The sequence below is a fragment of the Leptodactylus fuscus genome, chromosome 4 (assembly GCF_031893055.1).
Source record: "Leptodactylus fuscus isolate aLepFus1 chromosome 4, aLepFus1.hap2, whole genome shotgun sequence".
Lineage (NCBI taxonomy): Eukaryota > Metazoa > Chordata > Amphibia > Anura > Leptodactylidae > Leptodactylus > Leptodactylus fuscus.
In genome coordinates this window covers 101975746-102000227 of record NC_134268.1, presented here as the reverse complement: position 1 = coordinate 102000227, position 24482 = coordinate 101975746, and the positions used below count along the sequence as shown (strand labels likewise).

Here is a 24482-nt window from a genome sequence, read left to right as displayed (position 1 = left end):
TTGTTTTTGTATTCCTTTTCTTTAGATTGTGTGGCATTATAGTGAACCTCTACATAATTCAGTTTATAGAAAGAAGCAGGAGTATGATTAATAGTGTTTTTCCATACGTTTAAAGAGGACCTGTCACCATATCTGGGCACAGGCAGTGTTATATACTGCCAGAAAGCTGACAGTGCGCTGAATTCAGCGCACTGTCGGCTTTCCCGATCTGTGCCCGGTGTAAAGCGCTATCGGTCCCGATACCGTAGCGCTTTACAGTCAGAAGGGCGTTTCTGACCATTAGCCAGGAACGTCCTTCTGCCTCGCGGCGCCAATCGCGCTGTGCTGTGGAGCGGGGAGGAACGCCCCCTCCCGCTCCTGATAATGCTCGTCTACGGACAAGCTGTGTGAGCAGAGGGAGGGGGGAGTTCCTCCCCGCTCCACAGCACAGCGCGATTGGCGCCGCGAGGCAGAAGGACGTTCCTGGCTAATGGTCAGAAACGCCCTTCTGACCATAGAAGAGCTACGGTACCGGGCCGTAAGCTCTTCACACCAGGCACAGATCGGGAAAGCCGACAGTGCGCTGAATTCAGTGCACTGTCAGCTTTCTGGCAGTATATAGAACTGCCTGTGCCCAAAAGTGGTGAAAGGTCCTCTTTAAGGCTAAGGCCCCACGTAGTGAAATGCAGCAAAAAATAATGCGGAAAAAAACAGCGGCGGAAACACATCATGATTTTTTCTGTCTCGTTTTTTTCATTGCATTTTTGCAGAGCTTTCCTTTGCGGACTTTATACTTTATACTATGGAAAATACTGGTGTTTCTGCAGATATAATTGACATGCTGCTTATTTTCAAAAACACAGCTTTTCTACTGTAGATTCTTTTCTACAATGTTAGGGGCACAAGACCCCCAGAGCTTATGTTGTTGTAGTTTCAAATTAAATAACAGGCCTGGATAGACTACAGCCATCCTTTAGCCTGGAGAATCACAAAGACACAGATGGTGGTGTATCAAAATGGATTCTAATTTTAATGGTGCAAAAAGGTAGTTTAAATACAATACAGACAAAAGCAGGTTGGACTATTCTAATGACATGATTGGTTGAAGAGTTATAACATAAGGTGTGGCACATGACTATTGGATAAGGCCTAATGTAATCTGCATCTCATTATTACTATCCAAACTGGGATGACCTTTTTCACAAAATAAAGAAGAATTTAAAATATTTATGTGTAAACCAACATCTTACACTAATTCTAGATGTATATATCACAGCAAGAGAGATAATGATCACATGCTGTCTGACCATTCCGGTCTTGGGCTAACGATCAACAGGTTATAGAACCTGTTTCTACACACACCTTCAAAGATGAGACCCTTACCACAAACAGATAAGGAGTTATAACCCATTCATTTACATTCCACACGCCTTATCCCCTATAGGGGTCTCTTAGACTCTAAACAGACATGCTTATAAAGTTTATATAAGAAAAAGCTTACAAGATGGCTGACAAAATACAAGATGGAGGATGTGATCCTAACAACAATGTGTGGTTGGACTAGCCAGAATCCCATCCACTTAGCAGGTACTGTAAAATCCAGCTTTTCTTGCCGCAGCATTTCAGCACTTTATTCCATACAATGCCCGGCTAGGCACTAACTAAACCTATAATAGGTTACCTCACATAGAATAACAGAAATCAAAAAGCCAATAGAATCATTCAGGACACAGCTCCACAAATATGACCTCTCTGTCAGCTCTCCAGCCAAGCTCTACCAAAGGTCTGCTGCTGGAACTGACTTCTTAAGCCTCCTTGACAAGGAGACTCTCTGCAGCTGCCGGAACATCCCCAAAGTGTGGACTGGAAGGAGGGGGGTGGAATGACAGGTCCCACTACCAACCTACCTGTCATTCCTAAAAATTCAGCCCAGTAACTGGAACTCTGAAATAACCCTCAGCAGACAATAGTTATCTGCTGAGAAACGTTCTTTCTGGAGTTTTCTCATCTCACCCACCTTAGTAGTCTGGGTGAGATGTACACCCCCTCCATTACCTGACCAGCCATCAGCTTACAACGGTATTAATCCTAATCATGGTTGTAAAGAGAATATTATAGGGCTTGTCATGTATATACATTCCCTGCATGTTACACATATTCAATTGCAGGGAGTTTATTTATTTATATTTACTCAGTCTTTCACTCAACTTCCACTCAGGTTGAACATAAATCACACCCAAACACAATCTACACACCCAGGATATGCACTGCCACTCATGTATACACTACACTCCAAAGCAGTCAAAGGGTAAAGCAGCTTTATTAGGGTGCTTTCACACTGAGTATACGCTTAACTCATTTTGCACGTAAAACACGTTTTCCCTATTGCTTTCAATGTGATACGCACGTAAACGGAGTATAGATAAGGACATTTATTATATGTAGAGATAAGGACATTTATTATATGTAGAGATAAGGACATTTATTATATGTCCTTATCTCTACTCTGTTTACAATTACTACTTTTAATCCCCTTATCTGTCCTCTAGGGGATGGAGAACGTTTGCTATCAGCATAAAAAGGTGTCAGTATACAATCAGTATGTGTATCAGTCCGTTTTAAAGTCTCAAACTGAATTCAAACGGACGGATGGCATACTGATGTGTGAACCAAGCATTACCTATATCTACCACTGGTCTATCCTGACTACTCTTAATAGCTATTGTTCTCTGTTACCTGCCACTTCTAATAATACTCTGTTTCTTTTTACATCTCAGCCCACTGTTAGGGTAACTATAGGCAATCTATTTTAGGTTCCTGTGAGGGGCTTCCTTGTAAGGATGTTACTCTGAGGTTAGGCAGGTTCAGTCAGGGGTTCTGTTAGGGAAAGTTGCCCAATCTGTTTCCTCCCACATTCCTGGATTTGCACCCAGCCGTAACCAATCCAGGTCAGTGTCTTACAACAGGGCTATGGACTAGTACTGTCTGGGGGATGGGTGTTTCTTCTCACAGTGGGGAGATATCGGAGCCGAAATTAACAGCACCAATATCTCTTCCAAGGGGGCACATACCGGGAAAGCTGACAGTGAAATCCAGCTGAAATGAATTCACGTTTCACTTATAGGGAAGTGAAAGCAACAGCAGTCTGGGGACTGGATGCGGCTATAGCAATTATTCATTGTTTCTTAATTTCACTCACTTTAGTCCCTTTGCTCCCTTGGGCTGCTGTGACCAGGAGAATGAGCGACTTTCATGAACTTTACAGTTGATCATTTTTCTCTAATTTTTGTAACCCGTATCAATTTATGAACAGTAAAATTTATAAGGTTGGTTCAACACAATGTACTACATGCGGCTATAGCCACATTCTCTCCCTGGGGTGCTGTTGTTTCCACTTCTCAGTAAGTGAACACAACTCCTTTCAGATGGATAGCATTACTGGTTGCTGGAAAAACCATCTGAAATTAATCTGTGTTTCACAGATAGGTGGCTCGCAGGATGAATGCAGCTATAGTCACATAAGGTACATTACCTGGCTTCACCCTAAAGCTTATTAATTATTGTAGTCATATTATCTTGCCAGCTGTCCAGTAGCTTTCTTCTGCTATCTGGTTTAGGGGGAGTTGTCTGATTCATTTAGTGTCTGCCTGCAAAATGGCAAGAATTATACAAATCAGCAGAACTTGAGTCCTCTCCCTAATCCTGTCATGTGCTGTGCCTCTTCTCCCATTAACTGCATGCCTACAGTGGATTTCTATATTTAGAGTCAATTACAAGACCTGAGGTCCATAGGTAAGTGTATATTAACCCCTTCTTGCCAGGCATTTTCCATTTTGTGTTTTCCTGTTTTAGTCCCCACCTTCTGAAAGTCACAACCTTTTCCCATTCACATATCTTATTTAAATGTTGAATAAATCGTACTTTTTAATGACACCATTTCATATTCCAAACAGTGTACTGGGAAGCTCGAAAGAATTGTGAAATGGAGTGACATTAGGAAACAAATCTACTGCTGCACAATATTATTAACTGGCTTTGTTTTTAAAAGATACCGGACACACTGGAATTACATCTGCAGCGGGTGTTCACCTGGTTCACATAGGTCAGATATCATGTGATGAAAATGTCCTGCAAGTCTGACTTCTTTGCCTGTGAATTTCAGTTAAAAATAACAGACATCCAACAGACCCCTTAATAGCCAAAGGGCTCTGTTTATGTTGGCTATTTCTGTGATCCGTTTTTCCATTCTTTTGGCCCTCCAACAGACTACAGACCAGAAGGATGGAAACCCAGAGCAGATATGAACCTACCTGAAATTAGAGAAAAAAAGTAATGTCTGACACTAGGTGATTCACACTCTAGGCTTAGAATCAGTCTGTCACTTCACTGCACAATAAGAGGGAGTGTAAGAACTGATAAAATGCAGTCATGCGAATGCTAATCTGACTGCTCTATTTAGAAGAGACTGAAAGCAGATGTCTGCAGCACAGATAGAATAGAAAAGTTGGATTTAAGAACATAGTCAAGCTTTTATTGATGAGCATGTAAGAATAGAAGAAGGTACATATAAGGTGCTTTCACATATGCAGTCTATAGTATCAGTTTCCCTTCACCATGGTGCACACAAACGGGTGGGAAACTGATGCCAAAATAGAACCCATAGTTTTCTAAGGTATCACTTCAGGCACAAGAGGCATCAGTTCTGGCGTCGTATGGAACTGGACCTGTGCCTCAGCTGGATAGAATAATACTTCCTACATCATTTTTCTATCAGGCTCACATAAAATTCATGCAGTGCCAGGTGCTGCCTGAAGATGGATGTGGTAGTACCCGCCATTCTTTGGAACAGTGACCCACATCGGTTCGTCCATCTATTTATAGGGTTGCCAGCTTCACTACTGTACCTGAGCAGAGGGCCTCCTGGTGCCCAGACCCTTGCCTTCTTTCATTATGACAATAGCCGGGAAAAACCTTCATCTTCCACCCGATGTCCTGAAATCCTGATTCCTTGAACTAGTGACAGCAGGGATTAGTACTCTTCCCTGCTGCATTCACACATGAATTGCACATATATCAAGAATGACTGCCTATCCCTGCGGCCACTTAGTGTAAGATATGAGGACTTGGGGACAAGCGGAGGGTGATGAAAATCTCCTGGTCTCTGTTAATGTTAAATATGTGTGTGGGCACAAATGGGGAATTATTCTGTATATGTAGGGTTTACTAAGGAGGCTACTGTGAGGAGGCACATTAATGGCACATTATACAGTGTGAGGGCACTAATGTTCCATTAGTATCCCCGAAGTATAATGCTCTTTAGTGCCCCTACCCTCAATATAATGCCACGTTAGTCCGCCCCCTCCAATTTCTATGCTGCACTAGGAAATCTCTTTTCCTAATATTTCTTATCTATGTCTAAGGGGCTTCCTATAGACTGACGTGCGTTTGTGCCTGACAAATACTGGATGTGTTAAACTTGGACCTTTTAGTTCACCATCAAGTAAAGGTCTGAGCTGAACACATCTGGTATTTATGGTATTTTTCAGACAAACAGGTATGTCTGACTATAGGATGTACCCCAGGTATAGACAAGAAAAATTTGGAAAAAATATTGTACCTTGAAGATTGGTGTGGTCCAACTGTTCAGAATCCCACTAATGAAGTAAACAGGTTTTGTCCCCCTTCTAAATTGAATGGTGGTTGGGCAGTGTGAGCTGTGCTCCATTCATGTCAATGGAAGTGCCGGATGTAGTCAAAGTACAACTCTCGGCTATCTCTGCAATTCCCACTGAAGTTAATGGAGCGGTGCGCAGATCGCTCAACCACCACTTCATTCAGAATGGGGGGCAAAAACATCCGTGCTCCTGATTGGGGGAATGAGTGGTTGGTCCCCCACCAATCTGCAAGTTATAAAATATCCTATGGCAAAGATGGGAAAATCCTTTTAATTCAAATGTGCAAATTGAGGAAGCATAACTACTAGATGATCCACTTTTAATAGAAATTATACACATGTTGTAATTGTCCAGCTGTAATCATACAATCACAATACATTACAGGTACTGTGCACACTGATGACATGTTATGGAGCTGCTACTATGTCTGTTACTGATAGACCATTAAGGATGCCAGATGCATTTTGCACAATTCTTTCAGCAACTCTCCTTCTTGTCTTGTCTGTTGCATTTCCAATATGTGGAGTGATAATAATATTCTTTGCCGTTAGCAAAGGATGATTTCTGGAGGAAAAAAAAAATAAATAGTGATCATTTATGACATGTATCAAACTGTGTCATTGATATAACTGTAAATGCACAAAGAAAATAGTAGCCATGTATGTACAGAGTGGCAAAAAAGAGTCCTCATTATTGTATAATAATATTGTACACATGATCAATGTATATTCGGATGGGTTAAGTCTTACCTTGGCAGAGGTTCTGGGTGTGTGACATCTAAAGCAGCAGACCTAATTATTCCTTTGTTCAAGGCATCTACCAGGGCATCTTGGTCAATTACCTGTCCTGTAAAATAGTTGTAGAATATATGGTCTGGTTACTATAGATATTGAGTTAGCTAAATGTATCTGGCTCACAACTGAAAAAATGAAATTAGTAATGTTTAAAGGGGCTCTATTAGCAGAATTATGCTGATAGAGCCCCACATATGCGTGAATAGCCTTAAAAAGGCTATTCAGGCACTGCTAAAGTTATATTAAACTACCCCCACCTTTAAAATAAAACCCTAAAACAGAATATGTTCATCTTACCCATCGTGCATGGTGGGCGGCATTCAGGGTCCGACGTCATCTTCAGCCACGCCTCCTCTTCCAGCGATGTCCTCGGGTCCCGTCTAACTCGCAAACTGACATTCGTCAGTGGCTGAATATGACGTCGGACCCTGAATGCCTGCCCCCCCCCCTGGGGGTCAAGCCTAGAAGCTTGACCCCCAGCGCCAGAAGAAAACGTGTGAAGAGGCCGTTCCTGAAGAAGACGGAGGCGGCACTAGAGAGTTCTCTCGCAGCATTGGGGTCACCCCCAGTGCTGTTTGAGCGCTGGGGCCTGCCCCCAGTGCTGCGGGAGAACTCATTTACATACCGACGAAAACCGAGATTTCTACCGAATGGTGGCACAGAGAAGACATCTAAAGGTAGGAGAAGAATAGCCTTTCTTAAGGCTATTCCTACGTGTTAGCCACAAAAAATTGTGTTTTAATGATAGAATCCCTTTAAAAACAGTGTTTCACCTGTGTCATTTTTATGCAAAGTTGTTTCATAGTTGGAGGCATTATTTAACAGTAGTAGTGAGATAGTACACCCTATTCATGTATGTACATGCATATGATGTACCTAATGCAGACTAAATTGTTTTATAAAGCTACACGATACCACAATAATCACATAGTCCATTAATTCAGAGGAAAGCAAAAATCCCATGAGACTGATGCCAATTGCCCCATGTCGGGGGGAAAAAAATAATTCCCAACTCCAAATGCGGCAATCAATATTAAACCCTGCATCAACTTGTTTAAAACCCGGAGCTTGTAATACTTTTTCATTCAAGTACGGCATCCAAGTACATCTTAAATTTGCAAAATGAATCCGCCATCACAACATCAAGAGCCTCACTGCTCCCTGTCTTTGTTGCTGGTGTACAATCTCCTCTAGGTGTAGAGGTGCCCCCTTGTCACTGTCACCGGCCTATGAGTAAAAAGATCATTGTACTGTAATGTCTTTGTACTGTCCCTCAATGTACTTGTACATTAAATCTCCCCTTGGCTGTCATTTTCTATATTGAATAACCTCAAATGTGTTAATCTGCCACTGGAAAAGTATTTATCCTATCCTATTGCTTCCTTAACCCTTTCTGCTGCCAAGCACGTAGCTATACGTGCTCCCAAGGTGGCACTTCAGTAGCGGAGGACGTAGCTACTTCGTCCTTGCTACTAAAGCCCATAACTCTGTGAAAAATTGGGTTATCTTGACAGTTTTGGTGTAATTTTAAAGCCAAGAATCTTGACTTTAAAATGGCATAACGATCTGATGACCTAGAGGTCACCGATCGCTCCCAAAACTGTTAATATAGGCAGATTCTGCTCCCTGTTTTTTCTATAGAAATGTAGGGGAGGCGCTATAAAAAGTAGTACAGTGAGCTGAAAATGGCAGCGAGCCCTGCCGTTTTCAGCTTATATGAAAGCCAAGAGTCTGCCCTTTAAAATAAGCTAGCGATCAGTTGACCAGGGGGTCGCTGATCGCAGCTGTCAACTAAAAAACACGGCGGTACCGCTCCGTGACGCGACAGTAGAAGGGGAGGGGGAGCGCTCACATAAAGCTTTACAGTGAGATGAAAATTGCAAGCAGCGTTGCAATTTTCATCTTTTATGAAAGCTAGGAACATGGGCTACAAAATAAGCCAGCGATCAGCTGTCCAAAAGGTCGCTGATCGCAGCTATCACATAAAAAAGACGGTGATATTGCTCCATCTGTCCCTTGCTTGTCTGTACTGCTGAAGAACGGGCAGCGCTCGTACATACTAATACTGTGAGATGAATATTGTGAATAGTGTCACAATTTTAATATCATTTGGAAGCTATGAACATGGGCTATAAAATAAGCCAATGATCAGCTGTCCAAGGGCTTGCTGATCGCAGCTGTCAACTAAAGAAGTCAGCAGTACCGCACAGTGTCGGCACTATTGAAGGGGATGATGGAGAGCTCACATAAAGTGTTACAGTTAGATGAAAACTGCAAGTAGATTCGCAGTTTCCATCTCATCTGACAGATAGGAACATGGGCTATAAAATGAGTTAAAAATTGTAAATCTACTTGCAGTTTTCATCTAACTGTAACACTTTAGGTGAGCTCTTCCTCATCCCCTTCAATAGTGCCGACACTGTGCGGTACTGCTGACTTCTTTAGTTGACAGCTGTGATCAGCAACCCCTTGGACAGCTGATCACTGGCTTATTTTATATAGCCCATGTTCATGGCTTCCAAATAAAGTGAAAATTATGACACAAGATTCATATCACAGTTGCACTGAATACAATTGCTGCACGATCTCAGCACCATAGATAAAAGGGACAGAGGGAGTGTACTGCGTCTTTTTTATCTGATAGCTGTGATCAGTGACCTTTTGTTAAGGGGATATTGTCACTCCTTAGGGAGAGACCACCATATAGGTGTGTGGAGACTTGTTAAGCCTTTAGCACTCCACTTTGCAAGGAATTATGGGAAGAATATGCAAATCTGCCTTCCATGATGTAATTAGGAAGACAGTTTGCTGCCTCAGTATTGCAAACCAATAGAGGGCGCTCACTGGAATTTGCAAGCCTGTCATATGACAGGATTCCAGTGAAATAACCCAATAATGGCTGCTCCCTTTAGCATCATGCCCGACCTTCCAAGAGGCCTTTGTTTTGCAATGACGCTGGGATTATTACCAGGTATAGTCTCTCAATCGAGGACAGCTGTTTCGATCTACTTGGATCTCTTCAGCCCGATGTAGAGAGGACTATAACCTGGTAGAGGTGAGAGGCTTAGACAGGGTTAAGGGGATATTGTCACTCCTTAGGGAGAGACCACCATATAGGTGTGTGGAGATTTGTTAAGCCTTTAGCACTCCACTTTGCAAGGAACTATGGGAAGAATATGCAAATCTGCCTTCCATGATGTAATTAGGAAGACAGTTTGCTGCCTCAGTATTGCAAACCAATAGAGGGCGCTCACTGGAATGTCAGCTTATCACTGGCTTATTTTATAGTCCATGTTCCTAGGTTTCAGATAAGCCAGTGATAAGCTGACCAAAAGGTCACTGAGGTCATCAGATCGTTCCTATCTGCATAGAAACTGTCCTTACCTGTCTAAAGTGAGAAGCCCAGGAAGCAGTGTCACTAAGAACTAAGCACTTCCACCACATTCACTTACACTAACAGAATAACATTTATACACGTACATATCCATTCAGTTACACTAACAGAATAAAATTTATACACGTACATACCCCTTTTTATAAAGGCTCTATCAGCAAAATCATGCTGATAGAGCCCCACATATGCGTGAATATGCGTGAAGGCTATTCAGGCACCGTAAATGTTATATTAAACTACCCCCCCCCCCCCCCCCGTTTTTTACTGACATTTGCTAAAAAAAAAAATGCACAGTAGCCGTAGTAGAAGCAGCATGCGCCCAGGCCATTTTTTTTTAGCAAACGTCAGTTCGCGAGCGCCGGAGGAAGACGGGACCCGAAGACATCGCAGGAAGAGGAGGCGTGGATGAAGAAGAAGGCGCACCCTGAATGCCCGCCCCCCCGTGCATGTTCGGTAAGTTTATCACATTCTGTTTTAGGGTTTTATTTTAAAACGGGGGGTAGTTTAATATAACATTTACGGTGCCTGAATAGCCTTTTTAAAGGCTATTCACGCATATGTGGGGCTCTATCAGCATGATTTTGCAGATAGAGCCCCTTTAAAATTCTTAGCACCTTACCCGTGTCCCTGATATACTGACCCCACTCCCCTTCTATTATCCAAACCCCCTATTTCCTATAACGTCTTTAAGTTAAGGGATTCTTCTTTTAATTTAAGCAATTATATACTGTTAAAAGTTAGTATTGCTTAGTGCACAAAGAACTCAGCTTTGAAAGTTTTCTGTATATATAGTTCAAACTGTCTCAGAGATTTAGTCTCAAACCTGAACTTTTGTGTAATTTTTGCAAAAAAATCAATGTTTGATAAATAGTTGCATGAAGGTGGCTGTGAGTATAAGAAGCTAGATGGTATTTTTATGATCGCCAGGGTATCTGCTGTTTGGAAATATATAGATTTATGGGGTTTAGTCATTGAGTCTAATCTCTATGATATGTTTTATTCTTGCTACTATTTTTTTCACATTTAAGGCCAAAATCAAGATTTTGAGGTGCACTTTTTTAGGGTCTTAAAGGGAGTTTAGTCACATATATGTAGTATTAATGAATTAAAGGCACCTTAGACTTTAGTATATTAAAGAAATTATGTCAGTATATCCCTGCATGTGGTAGAGTTTAGGTCAGAAATTTGGAATTTTGGATTTTTTTTAGAAAAAAAACTTCAACTCAAATGTACACAAGTATAATGTAGCATTCTAAGATAGAACTGTTCAAACTATATTCCCCTGGCTCCCTGCTTTCAGAAAATATATTGGTACGAGGGTCTTTGACAAACATTTAATTTAGAAATATGCGTTTTATTCAGACATGTCAAAACTGTGAAAATTGCTCTGGCTACTGGAGGTGCAAAATTTCCAGAGACCCATGGCAGCGAAAAGGTTAAAACGGGGGGCAGTTTAATATTAATTCAATTCCTGCATTCCAGAATTTTGGTGTCAAATGTTGCAAATAGTGTTTTGAGAGTTGTTTTTAAAAAAAAATTTATTTAATATTTTTTTTTATTTACCGTATTTTTCGGACTATAAGACGCACTGGACTATAAGACGCACCTAGGTTTTAGAGGAGGAAAATAGGAAAAAAAAATTTTGAAGCAAAAAAATGGTAAAATATTTAATATATGGGAGTTGTAGTTTTGCAACAGCTGCAAGGCCACATTGACAGGTGACCCTGCAGCTGTACGTGGACGCATAGAGTGTTTTTTTTTTTTGCGGGGCCAGATGTACTTTTTAGTTTACCATTTTGGGGAATATCTATTGCTTAGATCACCTTGTATTGAAAAAAAACCTGGTGGTTTATGATATATGATTTTCTACTTTTATAAATATATTCTAGGGACAGGAGGTGATTTAGAACTTTTATTTATTTCATATTTTTAAAGCTTTTTTTTTTTACTATTTTATTCCCCCCCGGGGGCTTGAACCTGCGGTCACTTGATTGCAAGTCCCATAGACGGCAATACAACTGTATTGCCGTCTATGGGACATTCTGTCTATTAGTATTACGGCTGGTCATAGAGACCAGCCGCAATACTAATATAGCAGTGACAGGCCTGGGAGCCTCATTAGGCTCCCGGCTGTCACCCGAACAGGTCGGCTCCTGCGATATCGCCGCGCAGGAGCCGGCCTGCAACTTCACAGGTATGGGGGGTAGGTGGGGACCGGCCCCGGGGGAGAAGGGGCCACCGATACTGACCCAGCATCCGCTGTACTAGAGAGGCGGATGCCGGGCGAGGGATAGACGCCGCCGGCACAGGTGCCGGGGCCTGAGACATCGCTCCTCTGCCCTGCATGAAGCCAGCGGCAGGGGGACGGAGGAGCGGAATAGCATCACTCCTCCCGCTGCTGGCTTCATGCAGGGCAGAGGAGCGCAGCGATGTCTCAGGCCCCGACGTCTATCTCTTGCTTGCATCCGCCTCTTTTATTAGAGCGGATGCCACATTCGGACTATAAGACGCACCCTTCTTTTCCCCCCAAATTTTGGGGGAAAAAGTGCATCTTATAGTCCGAAAAATACGGTAACTTTATCAGTGCCTGAATAGCCTTTTTAAAGGCTATTTACACATATGTGGGGCTCTATCAGCATAATTTTGCTGATAGAGCACCTTTAATTTTGATATTAATATTGGTATTAGAAAAAATAAACAAAAAGGGATATTTTAGATAATAGTCTGAAGCTAATTTTACTTTGTGATATACTCTTTCCTTTCAAGGGTACTTCCGATTATTAAAAAATAAATAAACTGCACAGGTGAATACAGAAAATGTTGAAATATGTCTTTTTTCCTTTTAAATATTTCATTCTCCTTTTATCAGGACTATTCACTTCTAACATAGAAGTCAATGGAGGGGAAGGAGGATGCTAGAAAAGACACACATACTGCAGCTTCTAAGCTCTGCTATAAATAGTGACTCTGCTATATCTAGTAAGATAATGCTCTGCACTGTCAGCAGCAGCGTCCTTCTCCCCCATCATAGACTTATCTGTTAGTTTGGATACAAATATGGCTGCTTTCAGAGATAAGACTCTGAATGAAGTGAAGGATAAGAAAAACAGCCTGATAAGTGGAAAAATAAAGATCATTATTTAAAGGTATTCTATCATTAAAGCGCAATTTTTTGTGACTAACACGTTGGAATGGCCTTAAAAAAGGCTATTCTTCTCCTACCTTTAGATGTCTTCTCCGCGCCACCGTTCGGTAGAAATCCCAGTTTTTGTCGGTATGTAAATGAGTTCTCTCGCAGCACTGGGAGCAGGCCCTAGCGCTCAAACAGCACTGGGGCGTCCCCAATGCTGCGAGAGAACTCTCCAGCGCCGCTTCCATCTTCTTCAGGAAAGGTCTCTTCACACGTCTTCTTCCGGCGCTGGGGGTCAAACTTCTAGGCCTCGAGCAGAGCCGACTGCGCATGCCCGTGGCCACAAGAAAAAATGGCCGCTTACACAGTCTTGTAGAAACCTTGCAAATTAAACAGGTTTTAAGTTGTTTCTGGTCTCTTCCAGTTTTGGTTGGCAAATAGCTGGGAAGTTTGGCGTTGGTCTCCTATTACAGACAGAACATTCTCCTTCTGCAGCCAGTTGTCTTACAACCAGAAGTGAGATTGAGAGGAGAATATACACCATATTCTTCACTTTTCTTGTTTTACTTTACTATTGTATAGCTGAAAGGTTGCATCCACCTCATGGTTTAGGTAAATCTGTAACACATGGCAGAGCTTGACATTAGCTTTGAAATAGCATTTTGCATACATATTTGTAAAATAGACGTTCATACCTCTGCTAATGTTAATAAGAGTTGCGGTAGGCTTCATTAGTTGAAGCTCCTCTTTTCCAATGAAACCGTGTGTGTCGGGTGTCAGCTTGACAACTACCATTACATAATCAGACTGGTGAAGCAAATCCGCCATGTTACTACAGTATTCAGCACCTACTGCTCTTTCATCTTCCAGAGTTCTGTGGAAAGTCATAATAGTTCATTATGTTATGGATAAAATATGTCAGTAAGTAATAAGCAATTCAACGCCTGAGTACCATGGAGTTTCATATTGGTAACGGAGAACATACCTATATCAGCTACATAGACATAACATTTAGTTTCATGCACACAACATAATCCTAAATTCAATTCCCAAACTGAGATCTCAAGGACATCAGCTTTAAGAGTAGTGTTAGTAACATGAATGCTATGTCTAATTGTTTTGTCTCCTAAAATTAGTTCTCCAGGTTCTAAAAAAACAAAAAAAACCCAAAATGGTAGCATTTGCCTTTGCGTAGCAGAATTTTTTAAATTGCTGATATTCTACTTCAGTGATTACCAAACTTTCTGAAAGCGGGACCCCTCTACCACTATGCTTGGTCCTAAAATTCAGCTATATTCAACCCCTGTTCTACTATTCAGCTGGATACACTATCATGTTCTATACACCCACACCTCTGCTACTTCAACCTTTTTCCCCTCCATAAGCAACATCGCTGCCCATGTCTTACTTCCTTCACACACATAGTTCTGTTGCTTCCACAATTTCCCCCTACACCTGCAATCACCTGCTATTTTAATGTTTCCTTCCTACATACAGCCTTCCACCTCTACATGGTCTATTCTGCTACCTTGATGTCCTCCACATGGCCATACTACCTCTACATTTTCCTCCTTACTCAGCTGTACTACCTTCACCCATGCCCTACATATTCAGCTCAGCATTCTTCATACTTCTCCCCCACACACAATCTATTCTACCACCGCCACCTTTCCTTCACACATTCAGCTCTGCTACTTCTACTTTTCCCCCCAACACACTCAGCTCTGTTACCCCCACCCTTCACCCTACACTCAGCTCTGCTACCTTTGTGTTCTTCCCCTACAGGCTGCCCTGCACAGAATCTACCATACAGGGATCTATTGTACAACAAGCTCTGCTCCTGCAGTTGACTGGTCAGTGACTGTGACATAAAAGACTACTGCTGCTATTAAAGACCCCTGCATATCACTATTATTAGTTTGGGCATTTTAGACCAGACAGACTCCTTTTAAGTATCAATGTTTGAGTTCTTTATTTCTGCTTTTTTACATGCTGTTTAATAAACGTAATGGTTGTTTAGTTATACTGTATGGAAAATTACACTAAATAGGTAGCCGCAGTGACCTTACCTCCTGTTTCTATTGTGGTATAGAATTCTCATCCTGAAAGCTTTAGCACGTTGAGCTATGCAGTAGCCAATGCTTCCCATTCCAATGATGCCCAATGTGGCCTCTGTGATATCATTGCCCACCCAGTTGAAGTCAAATTCTTTAGTATCTGGTGAATGTGTTATTTTGTCCCCTGCAGGAAAAAGGTTTACTTAGAATAACTATAGCTTATTTAGGGTCTTACATCATCCGCACTACTCACTTAAAGTATCATACATTTTGCCTTAGCAAATGACTCTGAATAGGGGGGCACTGGTCAATATTTTTACCCATACCTTTGATCAAATATCTTAATTACACAGAATATATTTCTGTATGCAAATATCCCAAAGCCTGACAAATGCATCGAATCTCACTTGCTTACCCCTTCCACCCCTTGCCTTTTGCTTTTATTGACAGTGCTACTATTTTTGTCCTCACTTGTATCTTGGTGCTGCTAATGTTTATAATCGGCAAAGCAGATGGGGTAAGTGGGTCTGGCAACAGAAACCCAGTGCAATTGCTGAGGCTTGGGGCATTTGTGGCCTCATTTACATACAGAGATAAAGTGTATGTAAGTTAGATGCCAAGAGTAATATAAAAGGTGTGTGAAAATATTTAATCATGCCATACCTAATGCTGAGAGTTATTGGGGATCACTATGAGCTGATAGATTCCACTGACTGATTGTCCAGGGAGTATTTATTCACTATTCGGGGGTTCCAGCAATGTCAGGACTCTGGGTAATGTGATCAGAAGCAGTGTTCAGCTCCATGGGTCATTCTGTCTTCCCTTCCTTCCCCCACCTCACAGATAATTAATTATCTATGGTATGGGGGCTAGCTGACTATGGCTGAACTCAGCCCCCATAGCACAGTTAAAGAATGAGGAAGGAGTGAGCAGAGCAATCCAGGGAGCCGAACCCTGCCTCCAATCACATGACCCTTAGGTCCATCAAAATCATTCTACTGGACAACCCCATTAACCCTGGACACCTTTAGATAAAAGATCAAAATATATCCTGCCATAAGTGCAAGAACTTACCTTCTACTACATTCTTGGCAGATGCGAACATTAACGCCATTCCCATATCTGCAGTGGCATCATCTCCAACACCTGGTGTATTACTGACTATTATACCATAACTTGTGATCAACTTTAGGTCCAGATGATCTACCCCTGCTCCAGAGCTTGCTATGACTTTAAGATTGGGAAGAGAATCAAGAAGTTCCTTGTCAACTACAGGCAGATGCCACCACAACAAGAGAGCTTGTATCTTTGGAGCAAACATATTCTTATTCTTCTTGAATTCTTCCATGTAGAGGATTTGGAAGTGCTTATTAACAATAGTTTCATATTGTTTTGGAAATCCCCTGGACCCTCCACTGTATGACATCAGAGCGCAAGGAAGTTCCTCCATTTTCTACAAAATAATTTAATAAAGTGTTGGCACAATGAAACACAAAGTCCATTCAAGGTCAATTTCTACCTTCTCATCTTTGCAGAATCCAGGATATATGAAGATAGTGTGGAAGGTTCTAGAGACCGAGGGTTTAATTTCCTTTTTATAAATATAAACACATTAAACTTTATAATTATAATATATCATATAAGCGAAAATTAGCTCTTAAATTCTAGGAGGCTCCAGTCAGTTTCAAACTGGGGTGCCTAAGACCCACCAGTAAACTCCAATCTGAGATCCCATTATACAGCTACATGTAAATATATATATTTTTTTGTCCTGCCTAGTCTTTGCCTTAGACTGCTTCAGTCCCGTCTGTCATGTAAGGCTCCGTTTCCACCGAGTAATGCGCCGCTCATTTTGACACATAAACACGTGTCATAGTGAGGCACTTCAAAACAGATCCCATTAACTTCAATGGGTGCCGGCTAATGCGCCCTACCCATTGAACTCAATGGGAGGCTTTTTTACCTATTGCTTTCAATGTGATACGCACAAAGTCAATGGGATTCTATTTTACTGCACTCACTCAGACACATGTTTACGTGTCAGAATGAGCGTCGCGTTACTCGGTGGGAACGGAGCCTTAATCTGTAGCCTGCCAACTGACAGGAGGCCAATTTAACTCAGAGACTTCACCTGTGGCCAGTCCGACTTCTTCATTGCCTGCTCTACAACCATTATTAGGGTGCATTCACATGGAGTTTTGTAGTGCTGTTTTTGCCACAAAACTCGTGTGAAGTATCAGCGCTGTAAAACAGAATCCCATTGAGTTCAATGGGTTCCATCTTACGCGCACTACACATTGAACTCAATTGGATTCTGTTTTACAGCGCTGCTTCTTGATACGAGTTTTGTGCTAAAAATAGCGCCACAAAACTCCATGTGAATGTACCCTTACAAGGGAAATGTAGTATTGAATGAACCCATTCAAAAGACCTGTAATTCAGTGTGGCTGTCTGCTCTGTTTTACAGCCCCAATTGACATCCTCATCCTGGATAATACTGATGATGATATATGACTATTCCAGCCCCTACAGCACAGGCAGTTAGGACTGTACGATCAGGGGAGGGAGTGGAGTGACCTGGAGTCAGAATGCTGGTTCTGATCATGGGACCCAGGTATTGAAACTAGGCCATAACCCTCGGGTCCATCATCAAGAGTCTGCTAGATCAGGTAATGTTATCTATACTCCTGGGACAACCCCTTTAACTATTCAACCATCAGATTTAGAATGGCTACCATAGTTTCATAGCATTATAGTTGTCTTGTCACATACATCTCTTTCATATAGGAGACATAAGGCTGATACCTGCCTGAGAAATATAGTATTACATGACAGCAATCTAGATAAGGTTCTCTGGTCATATAGATGGTAAACTAAGATAGTTGTATCTTTGGGTTTACACTAACTAGAAAATGTTCTGGTTCTGGTGTCATATCAAAGCTGAGATGCTTGCAGTACTAGTTTATAAAATAAAAAAGATACCATTTGTTAATGTCGAGAATTTGAGCTTTATATGCAGCAGTTTATGCCGCATAGAAAAATCATATTGCTGCCTGTGGTTTTAACTAGTGATATTTCTGTTTTTTATATAGCTAGAGCTGCATACAACACCAAATCCACAGCTATCTGAATTGTACCTCTGCTACCTCTATGTACATACAGGCAATGTACTTTGGAGCAGATTCAGGAAGACTAGTATTTTTATAAAGACTGTCTTCCTCCGAAATCAAGCACACCCTTTGCTAAGCACCTGCAGTCAAATCTATGCCAGCCCTGTAGAATAGCAAGGGCACCTGGTGAAATAACATTTTAATTAGCACAATCTGATAATTAGCACAATTGTGCACCCCTGTTTTATAGACTACCCACCACATAAAAGTCTTCAATATATTGTAAAGAATGAGACCAAGATTACAAGTACTTACCAGGATCTCGACTTTCACATCTGACATGAATGAACTTTGCAGTGAAGTACAGTAGAATAAGTTAATCAGTCTCTTGAAGAAACAGCTTTATAGATAAACTTACAGAGACAGGAATGCACACGTCATCATATCTGCAATGCTGAAAAACAAGTGTCTATGGGAAATGCAGATAATCTGTATACTTATATAAAATCATATTAGGAAGTAGAAGAGAGACTAAATCACAATAATGTATTAGCAATAAGTTTCTGTGGCTATGAATAGGACCAGGGGTGTGACTAGCAAAGAATTTGCCCCAAAGCAAACTTTGGACTTGAGGCCTCCACCCACAACAGCATAATCCCCATTTTCTGGCACACTGTCAGGATTTGAACCAGGGTCTTGTGGTTTCCTGGTTGATTCTCTGTTTCGTGACTATTTGCCTGTTTGTGTTTGGTCTCTGTCTTTCTGTTACATGTATTTCTTGATTGTCTGCTGGTGTTTGGAGGTCCCAGGTGTGTTCATTTGCATTATCCATTCAGGTGTTGCTAGGCTCTAGTAAAGATGGGCTCTCTGTTCACTATGGGGTGGTTTTCGTTGTTACCAACCTACATTCTTGGCCCAGTTAGAAGGAGTTACTTGTGGAAGTTGCACAGTCTCAGGAGCTGATTTGGAAGGAGTGAGAGTCTGTTTTTTCCCTCTAAACTTCTACTCAACCCCTGTCCTACATTTTCTGGTTGCCTTGTCTTGGTATTAGTGAGGTTTTGTTTAGGCTTTCAGGTTTATTTTGCCCCTGTCCTGTGTTTCCCTTTCCTCACTATTCCACTGTTCCTCCCCTCATACTCCTGTTGTGTGTTTATGTTGTGCTGTGCCTGTTTTCCAGCACGTCCTGTCCTACCGTGTTTCCCCGAAAGTATGACACCCCCTGAAAGTAAGGCATGCGGGGGTTTCTGTTGAATTTCCTAATATAAGGCATCCCCTGAAAAAAAGGCATGCCCGGCAGTGGTGTGCGGGGTTTCGGGGGGAGGGGGGGGGGGCTGGGGGGGCGCTTAGCGGAGGTTTCGGGGGGCGGGGCTTAGCGGAGGTTTTGGGGGCGGGGCTTAGCGGAGCTTTCGTGGGCGGGGCTTAGCGAGCTCCACTTCACTGACACAGCAGCCATGCTCTGTGCTCCGTGTGCACAGCAAAGCCAGCTGCTGCCTCTGCTGTTGTAGGATGAGCTCTCCCAGCTCATCCCAGAGGCAGAGACAGCAACTGCCATACAGAAGAGGCAGCAGCCGGCTTTCCTGTGCACACGGAGCACAGAGCACGGCTGCTGTGTCAGTGAAGTGGAGCTTGCAAAGCTCCGCTAAGCCCCGCCCCCGAATCCTCAATAAGCTCCGCCCCCCGAAGCCTAGCTAAGCCCCGCTCACCACTTCCAGGACGAACAGCAGCACCAGCGCTGCTAGGAAGAAGGGAAAGGTAAGTATGATACCTTCCCCCCTCCCTTACACTACACTATCTACAACCGGCAGTCATACTGACGCTCCACTAAGGAAGTGCCGGCATGACTGCCGGTTGTAATAAGGCACCCCCCGAAAATAAGACAGGTCCTATATTTAGAATGACAATTTAATATAAGACACTGTCTTATTTTCGGGGAAACACGGTAGTTGTTTCTGTTTGCAGCTGCACCTATTCTTTGTTAGGGGTGACCACCTTTAGTATCCCAGTCCCTAGCCTCTTTCAGCTCTCTCCCTACCTATCCGTTAGGTCTTCATGTTTAGAGAGCCAGAAGATGTTGGGGCCAGACTTAACTTGGGAACATCCGACCATCACCCTCAGGCAGGGCCTAGTCAGCTGTTGTAGCGCCAGGGACAGTTTCCTACCCCATTCCCATAGAGGTGTATGCAGCATTCAGTTGCTTGGGCATAGACACAATCGTGACACCCACACACAATATAATGCCTCATTTACACACACTATAATGTCCCAAAGTGGCCCCTCCACACAGTATAATGTCCCATAGCGATCCCTCTATACAGTATACTATCCCACAGCAGCCCTTGCACACAGAATAATGTCACATAGTTAATAGAGATGAGCGAGTAGTATTCGATCGAGTAGGTATTCGATCGAATACTACGGTGTTTGAAATACTCGTACTCAATCGAGTACCACGCGCTATTCGAATGGAAAAATTCGATGCAGAACCAGCATTGATTGGCCGAATGCTATACAGTCGGCCAATCAACGCTGGTTCTTCTCCTACCTTTAGAAGTCTTCTCCGTGCAGCTTCCCCGCGGCGTCTTCCGGCTCTGAATTCACTCTGCCAGATATCGGGCCTGGGCAGAGCCGACTGTGAGTCGCCCCGGCTCGGCCTATGTAGATTCACGGTGCGAGCAGGCCCGACACCGGGGGTGGCAGCGCCTTGAAAAAGGGGAGTTTTAAGCAAAAATGGATGAAATTAAAATAATAAAATAAAAGTTTGTTGTGACGCCAGTTGGGGTTTCGGCTTGAGGTGAAGCTGGGCACTGTAGGCAGGGCCTCTGGGAATAGGTGGTGATGCAGTGCCAGATGTTATACCCTCCCCAACCAGGGCAGGTCCCAGGGCCAGATGATATAGGTGAGGAAGGGATGATTTCCAGGAGGAGTAACAGAGGATCGATGGAAGAACACAGTCCAGACAGGGGTTAACCAAACACTTACAGTTTACTTCTGTAGTCAGCAGGAGATAACAGATGTTACAGGAGGAGTCACCTTGCTCCAGTATAGTGAGATGCCAGTCTTTCCTTTTACCACCAGTATGATTCAGCCTTCCACTGCTGCTCAAACTCTCTAATAGATTTCATCTGGTCCTGGGTTCCAGGAGCTCAGAGGTTAAGTGCAACTGGGTAGATCCCCCTTCTGGACAGCAGGTAACGCGAGTTCTTTGGGATGCTGGATCCACTCACCCCAACTCTGTATGTTACTGAGCCTCCAGGAATCTTGCATTCACTAGGCCTCAGTCCAGTGAGTCTCTCAATTGTCTAAGTGTTTCTCACACTAGTTAGGAATTGATGGTCCTATGACTGCAGCTCCGTCCCTGCAAGGTCTTGTCTCACCTCTGCAGGTCTCCGGCCTCCTGTGCTGTGCACACCATGCGGCTGCAGCACACACTGCACCTCCACACACCTCTCCTCTCTCTTGCACTCCCCTGCACTCTCTGACCTGGAACTGAAAGAGAGACCCTCTTCCAGTCTGTAGCTCCCCCCTTTTTCTTAAAGGGATAATGGCTGTGGAACTTTGTGTGTGCTAACAGGTTGACTGGATCTCACTATACCTTCACAGTACACAGTATAGATCACATAAGATGACATTTGTAGTGACCCACACCCTGTGGGGCGCTACAACTGCGCATGCCCGCTTGTAGTGCAGGCATGTGCAGTCGGCTCTGCCCAGGCCCGATGCCTGGCAGAGTGAATTCAGAGCCGGAAGACGCCGCGGGGATGCTGCACGGAGAAGACTTCTCGGAGGATCCAGCCCAACCCTCACTCGTGGACTTGGTAAGTGTAATTTGATCGAACGTTGCCTACCCCTGAAACGAGCATTTTCCCCCCATAGAGTATAATAGGATTCGATATTCGATTCAAATAGTCGAATATTGAGGGGCTACTCGAAACGAATATCGATTCTCGAACATTTTACTGTTTGCTCATCTCTAATAGTTAACCCTCCACACAGTATCATGTCCCATAGTGGCCCTTGCACATAGTATAATGTTCCATAGCAACCTTGATACAATATAATGTCTCACAGTGGCTCCTTCATACAGTATTATGTTCCATTGTGGCCCCTTGAACATAGCATTATGACCCGTAGTGACTCCTCCACACAATATTATATCGTGGCCCTGGTGGTGTTTGTTGAAAATATTGTAGAACCTGAAATTTCTGGTGTAGACCATCCACGAACTATTATTATTCTCTGGGGTCTTTTTAAGCCCTAGAGTATAATGATCAGAGGGGAGGTGACAAACTTAAAAGACAGTTGTACTTTCCTCTCCTGGTCCTCTTCAATGACGTCACAGACGTGGGTTACACCAGCCTGATCCATCTGATGTCTGTGACGTCACTACAGAGGCCGAATACTGCCTAGGGTCACACCAGAGCTCAAGAGAGGTTTAGTAACACTGATTTTTATGTTTGCTTACCTCCCCGAGCGCCAAGATAGGGCAGCTCGCTTCTTTTTTCCCGCAAGCAGGAACATACCGCTAGTAGAAAAAAGAAATGAACGGCTCCCATTGAAGTCAATGGGAGGCATTTTTTGGAGCCGGATTCTGAGGCAGATTCCGTGTCAAAATCCAGTCCAAAAAACCCTGTGAGAACATACCCTAACGCTAGGAAAGATCATTGGTAGCTCAGAGAAACAAACACATAATTCCATTAACCCCTTAACGCTAAATCACGTACAATGTACGTCAGGGAATGTGGTTAGTTCCCGCATTCCCACGTACCTGTACGTGATTGAGATCGCACGGGCTCAGAAGCAGAGCCCGTGCGATCTCCACGGGAGGCCGGCTGTATCAGACAGCCAGGCTTCCCCTGTAGCAGCAGGGACGGTGATTGCACCGACCCCCCCTGTTTAACCCTTAAGGTGCCATGATCCATAGTGATCATGGCACCCTAGGGGTTTGGCCGGCTATAAAGCATGCTGCCGGCTGCATAAGGAGTCTGTGTGAGTGTAATTTACAGCTACACGCTGCTCCTTAATCCCTCCCCCCATCGGAGCGAGCTCCGATGAGGGGAGGGTTAACCCCTTGGATGCTGGGACGAGAGAAAGCTAGTCTATGCATCTGCATATCTAGCTTCCTCTATAGACTGCAATACACGTGTATTGCAAGTCTGTAGTTAGTATAGAACCAGTGATCCTCTCTGATCGCTGGTTCTAGTGTGCTTACAGCACAAATGTAAAAAAGTTTAAAAAAAATAAATAAAAATAAAGTGTGTAAAACAAACAAAAAAACAAACATAGTTACATTTCTTGTAAATTTGGAAAATCGCTGTTACACTTGTAAGCCTTGTAACGTCCAAAATAAATTAAAATACAATCAAAAGATGATGCCGATATAAAGCAGAGATATGGGAGATAATATTTATTACTATATTTGGGTGGTATAACTATCTGCATGAAAAGCAGAGAATTTCACATTTTGAAAATTGCATTTTTTTTCCAAATTTCCATCAAATTTCCTATTTTTTTAATAAATAAATACAAAAATATTGATTAGTGTTTACCACTAACATGAAGTATAATGTGTTACGAGAAAACAGTCTCAAAATCACTTGTGTAAGTTAAAGCGTCTCAAAGTTATTGCCATTTAAAGTGACACATGTCAATTTTTAAAAAATAGGCCTGGTCCTTAACATACTTTTGGGCTGTGTCCTTAAGGGGTTAAAAAATCATGGAGGTATTACAAAATAGTAGATGTAGTAGTTGGAGTATTCATTTTTGCATCGACTAATTTGAGTAAAACTGAAAATTTTGTGATATAAGTTATATTATTGACCTCATTTTCATGTTATGGTTTAAATAAATTTCTATGAAACTCTTGTCAATATTTTAACCCCTTAGCGACCCTTGACGTAACTGTACGTCATGGGTCGCATGGGGATGTATAGAGCGAGCTCACACGCTGAGCTCGCTCCATACACGGCAGATGCCGGCTGTATAATACAGCCAGGACCTGCCAATAACAGCAGCGGTCGGTGCCCGAGCCGATCGCTGCTGTTAACCCTTTACACACTGCGGTCAAACGCGACCGCAGCGTGTAAACAGCGCAGGCGGCATGGGCGCCGCCATGTTTCCCCGATCGCCGCCCTCCTGAACGTCACATGAGGGCGGTGATCGGTTGCTATGACAGCCGGAAGCCTATTGAAGGCTTCCAGGCTTGTCTCTGCCCGAGATCTATTAGACGATGCCAGAGGCATCGTCTAATAGAAGTGCTGGGATTCTGCTATTCACTGCAATACTGTAGTATTGCAGTGAATAGTATGAGCGATCAGACCCCCTAGGTTTCAAGGTACCTAAGGGG

At 42.9% G+C, this 24482-nt stretch overlaps 1 protein-coding gene across 1 annotated transcript; it reads right to left on the bottom strand.

The window, feature by feature from the left end:
- Positions 1 to 5973: 5973 nt before the first annotated feature.
- On the bottom strand, positions 5974 to 18483 carry LOC142201351 (glyoxylate/hydroxypyruvate reductase B-like). Its single transcript, XM_075272193.1, has 6 exons — positions 18455 to 18483; positions 16104 to 16482; positions 15042 to 15213; positions 13668 to 13846; positions 6404 to 6500; positions 5974 to 6218 (listed from the first exon to the last, which is right to left on the bottom strand). Exons 1-6 carry the CDS (start codon positions 18479 to 18481, stop codon positions 6062 to 6064), a joined length of 1011 nt encoding a protein of 336 aa, XP_075128294.1. The 5' UTR covers positions 18482 to 18483; the 3' UTR covers positions 5974 to 6061.
- Positions 18484 to 24482: the final 5999 nt, after the last annotated feature.

Excerpts from the sequence above, each read along its gene's own strand:
- LOC142201351 (XM_075272193.1), bottom strand. The coding sequence starts at position 18,481 with ATGTCAGATGTGAAAGTCGAGATCCTG. Across the intron at positions 6,501-13,667 it reads TCTTATTAACATTAGCAGAG|GACAGGTAATTGACCAAGAT; the intron begins GTATGAACGTCT and ends ACTATTTTACAG. Across the intron at positions 6,219-6,403 it reads CACCCAGAACCTCTGCCAAG|AAATCATCCTTTGCTAACGG; the intron begins GTAAGACTTAAC and ends TTTTTCCTCCAG.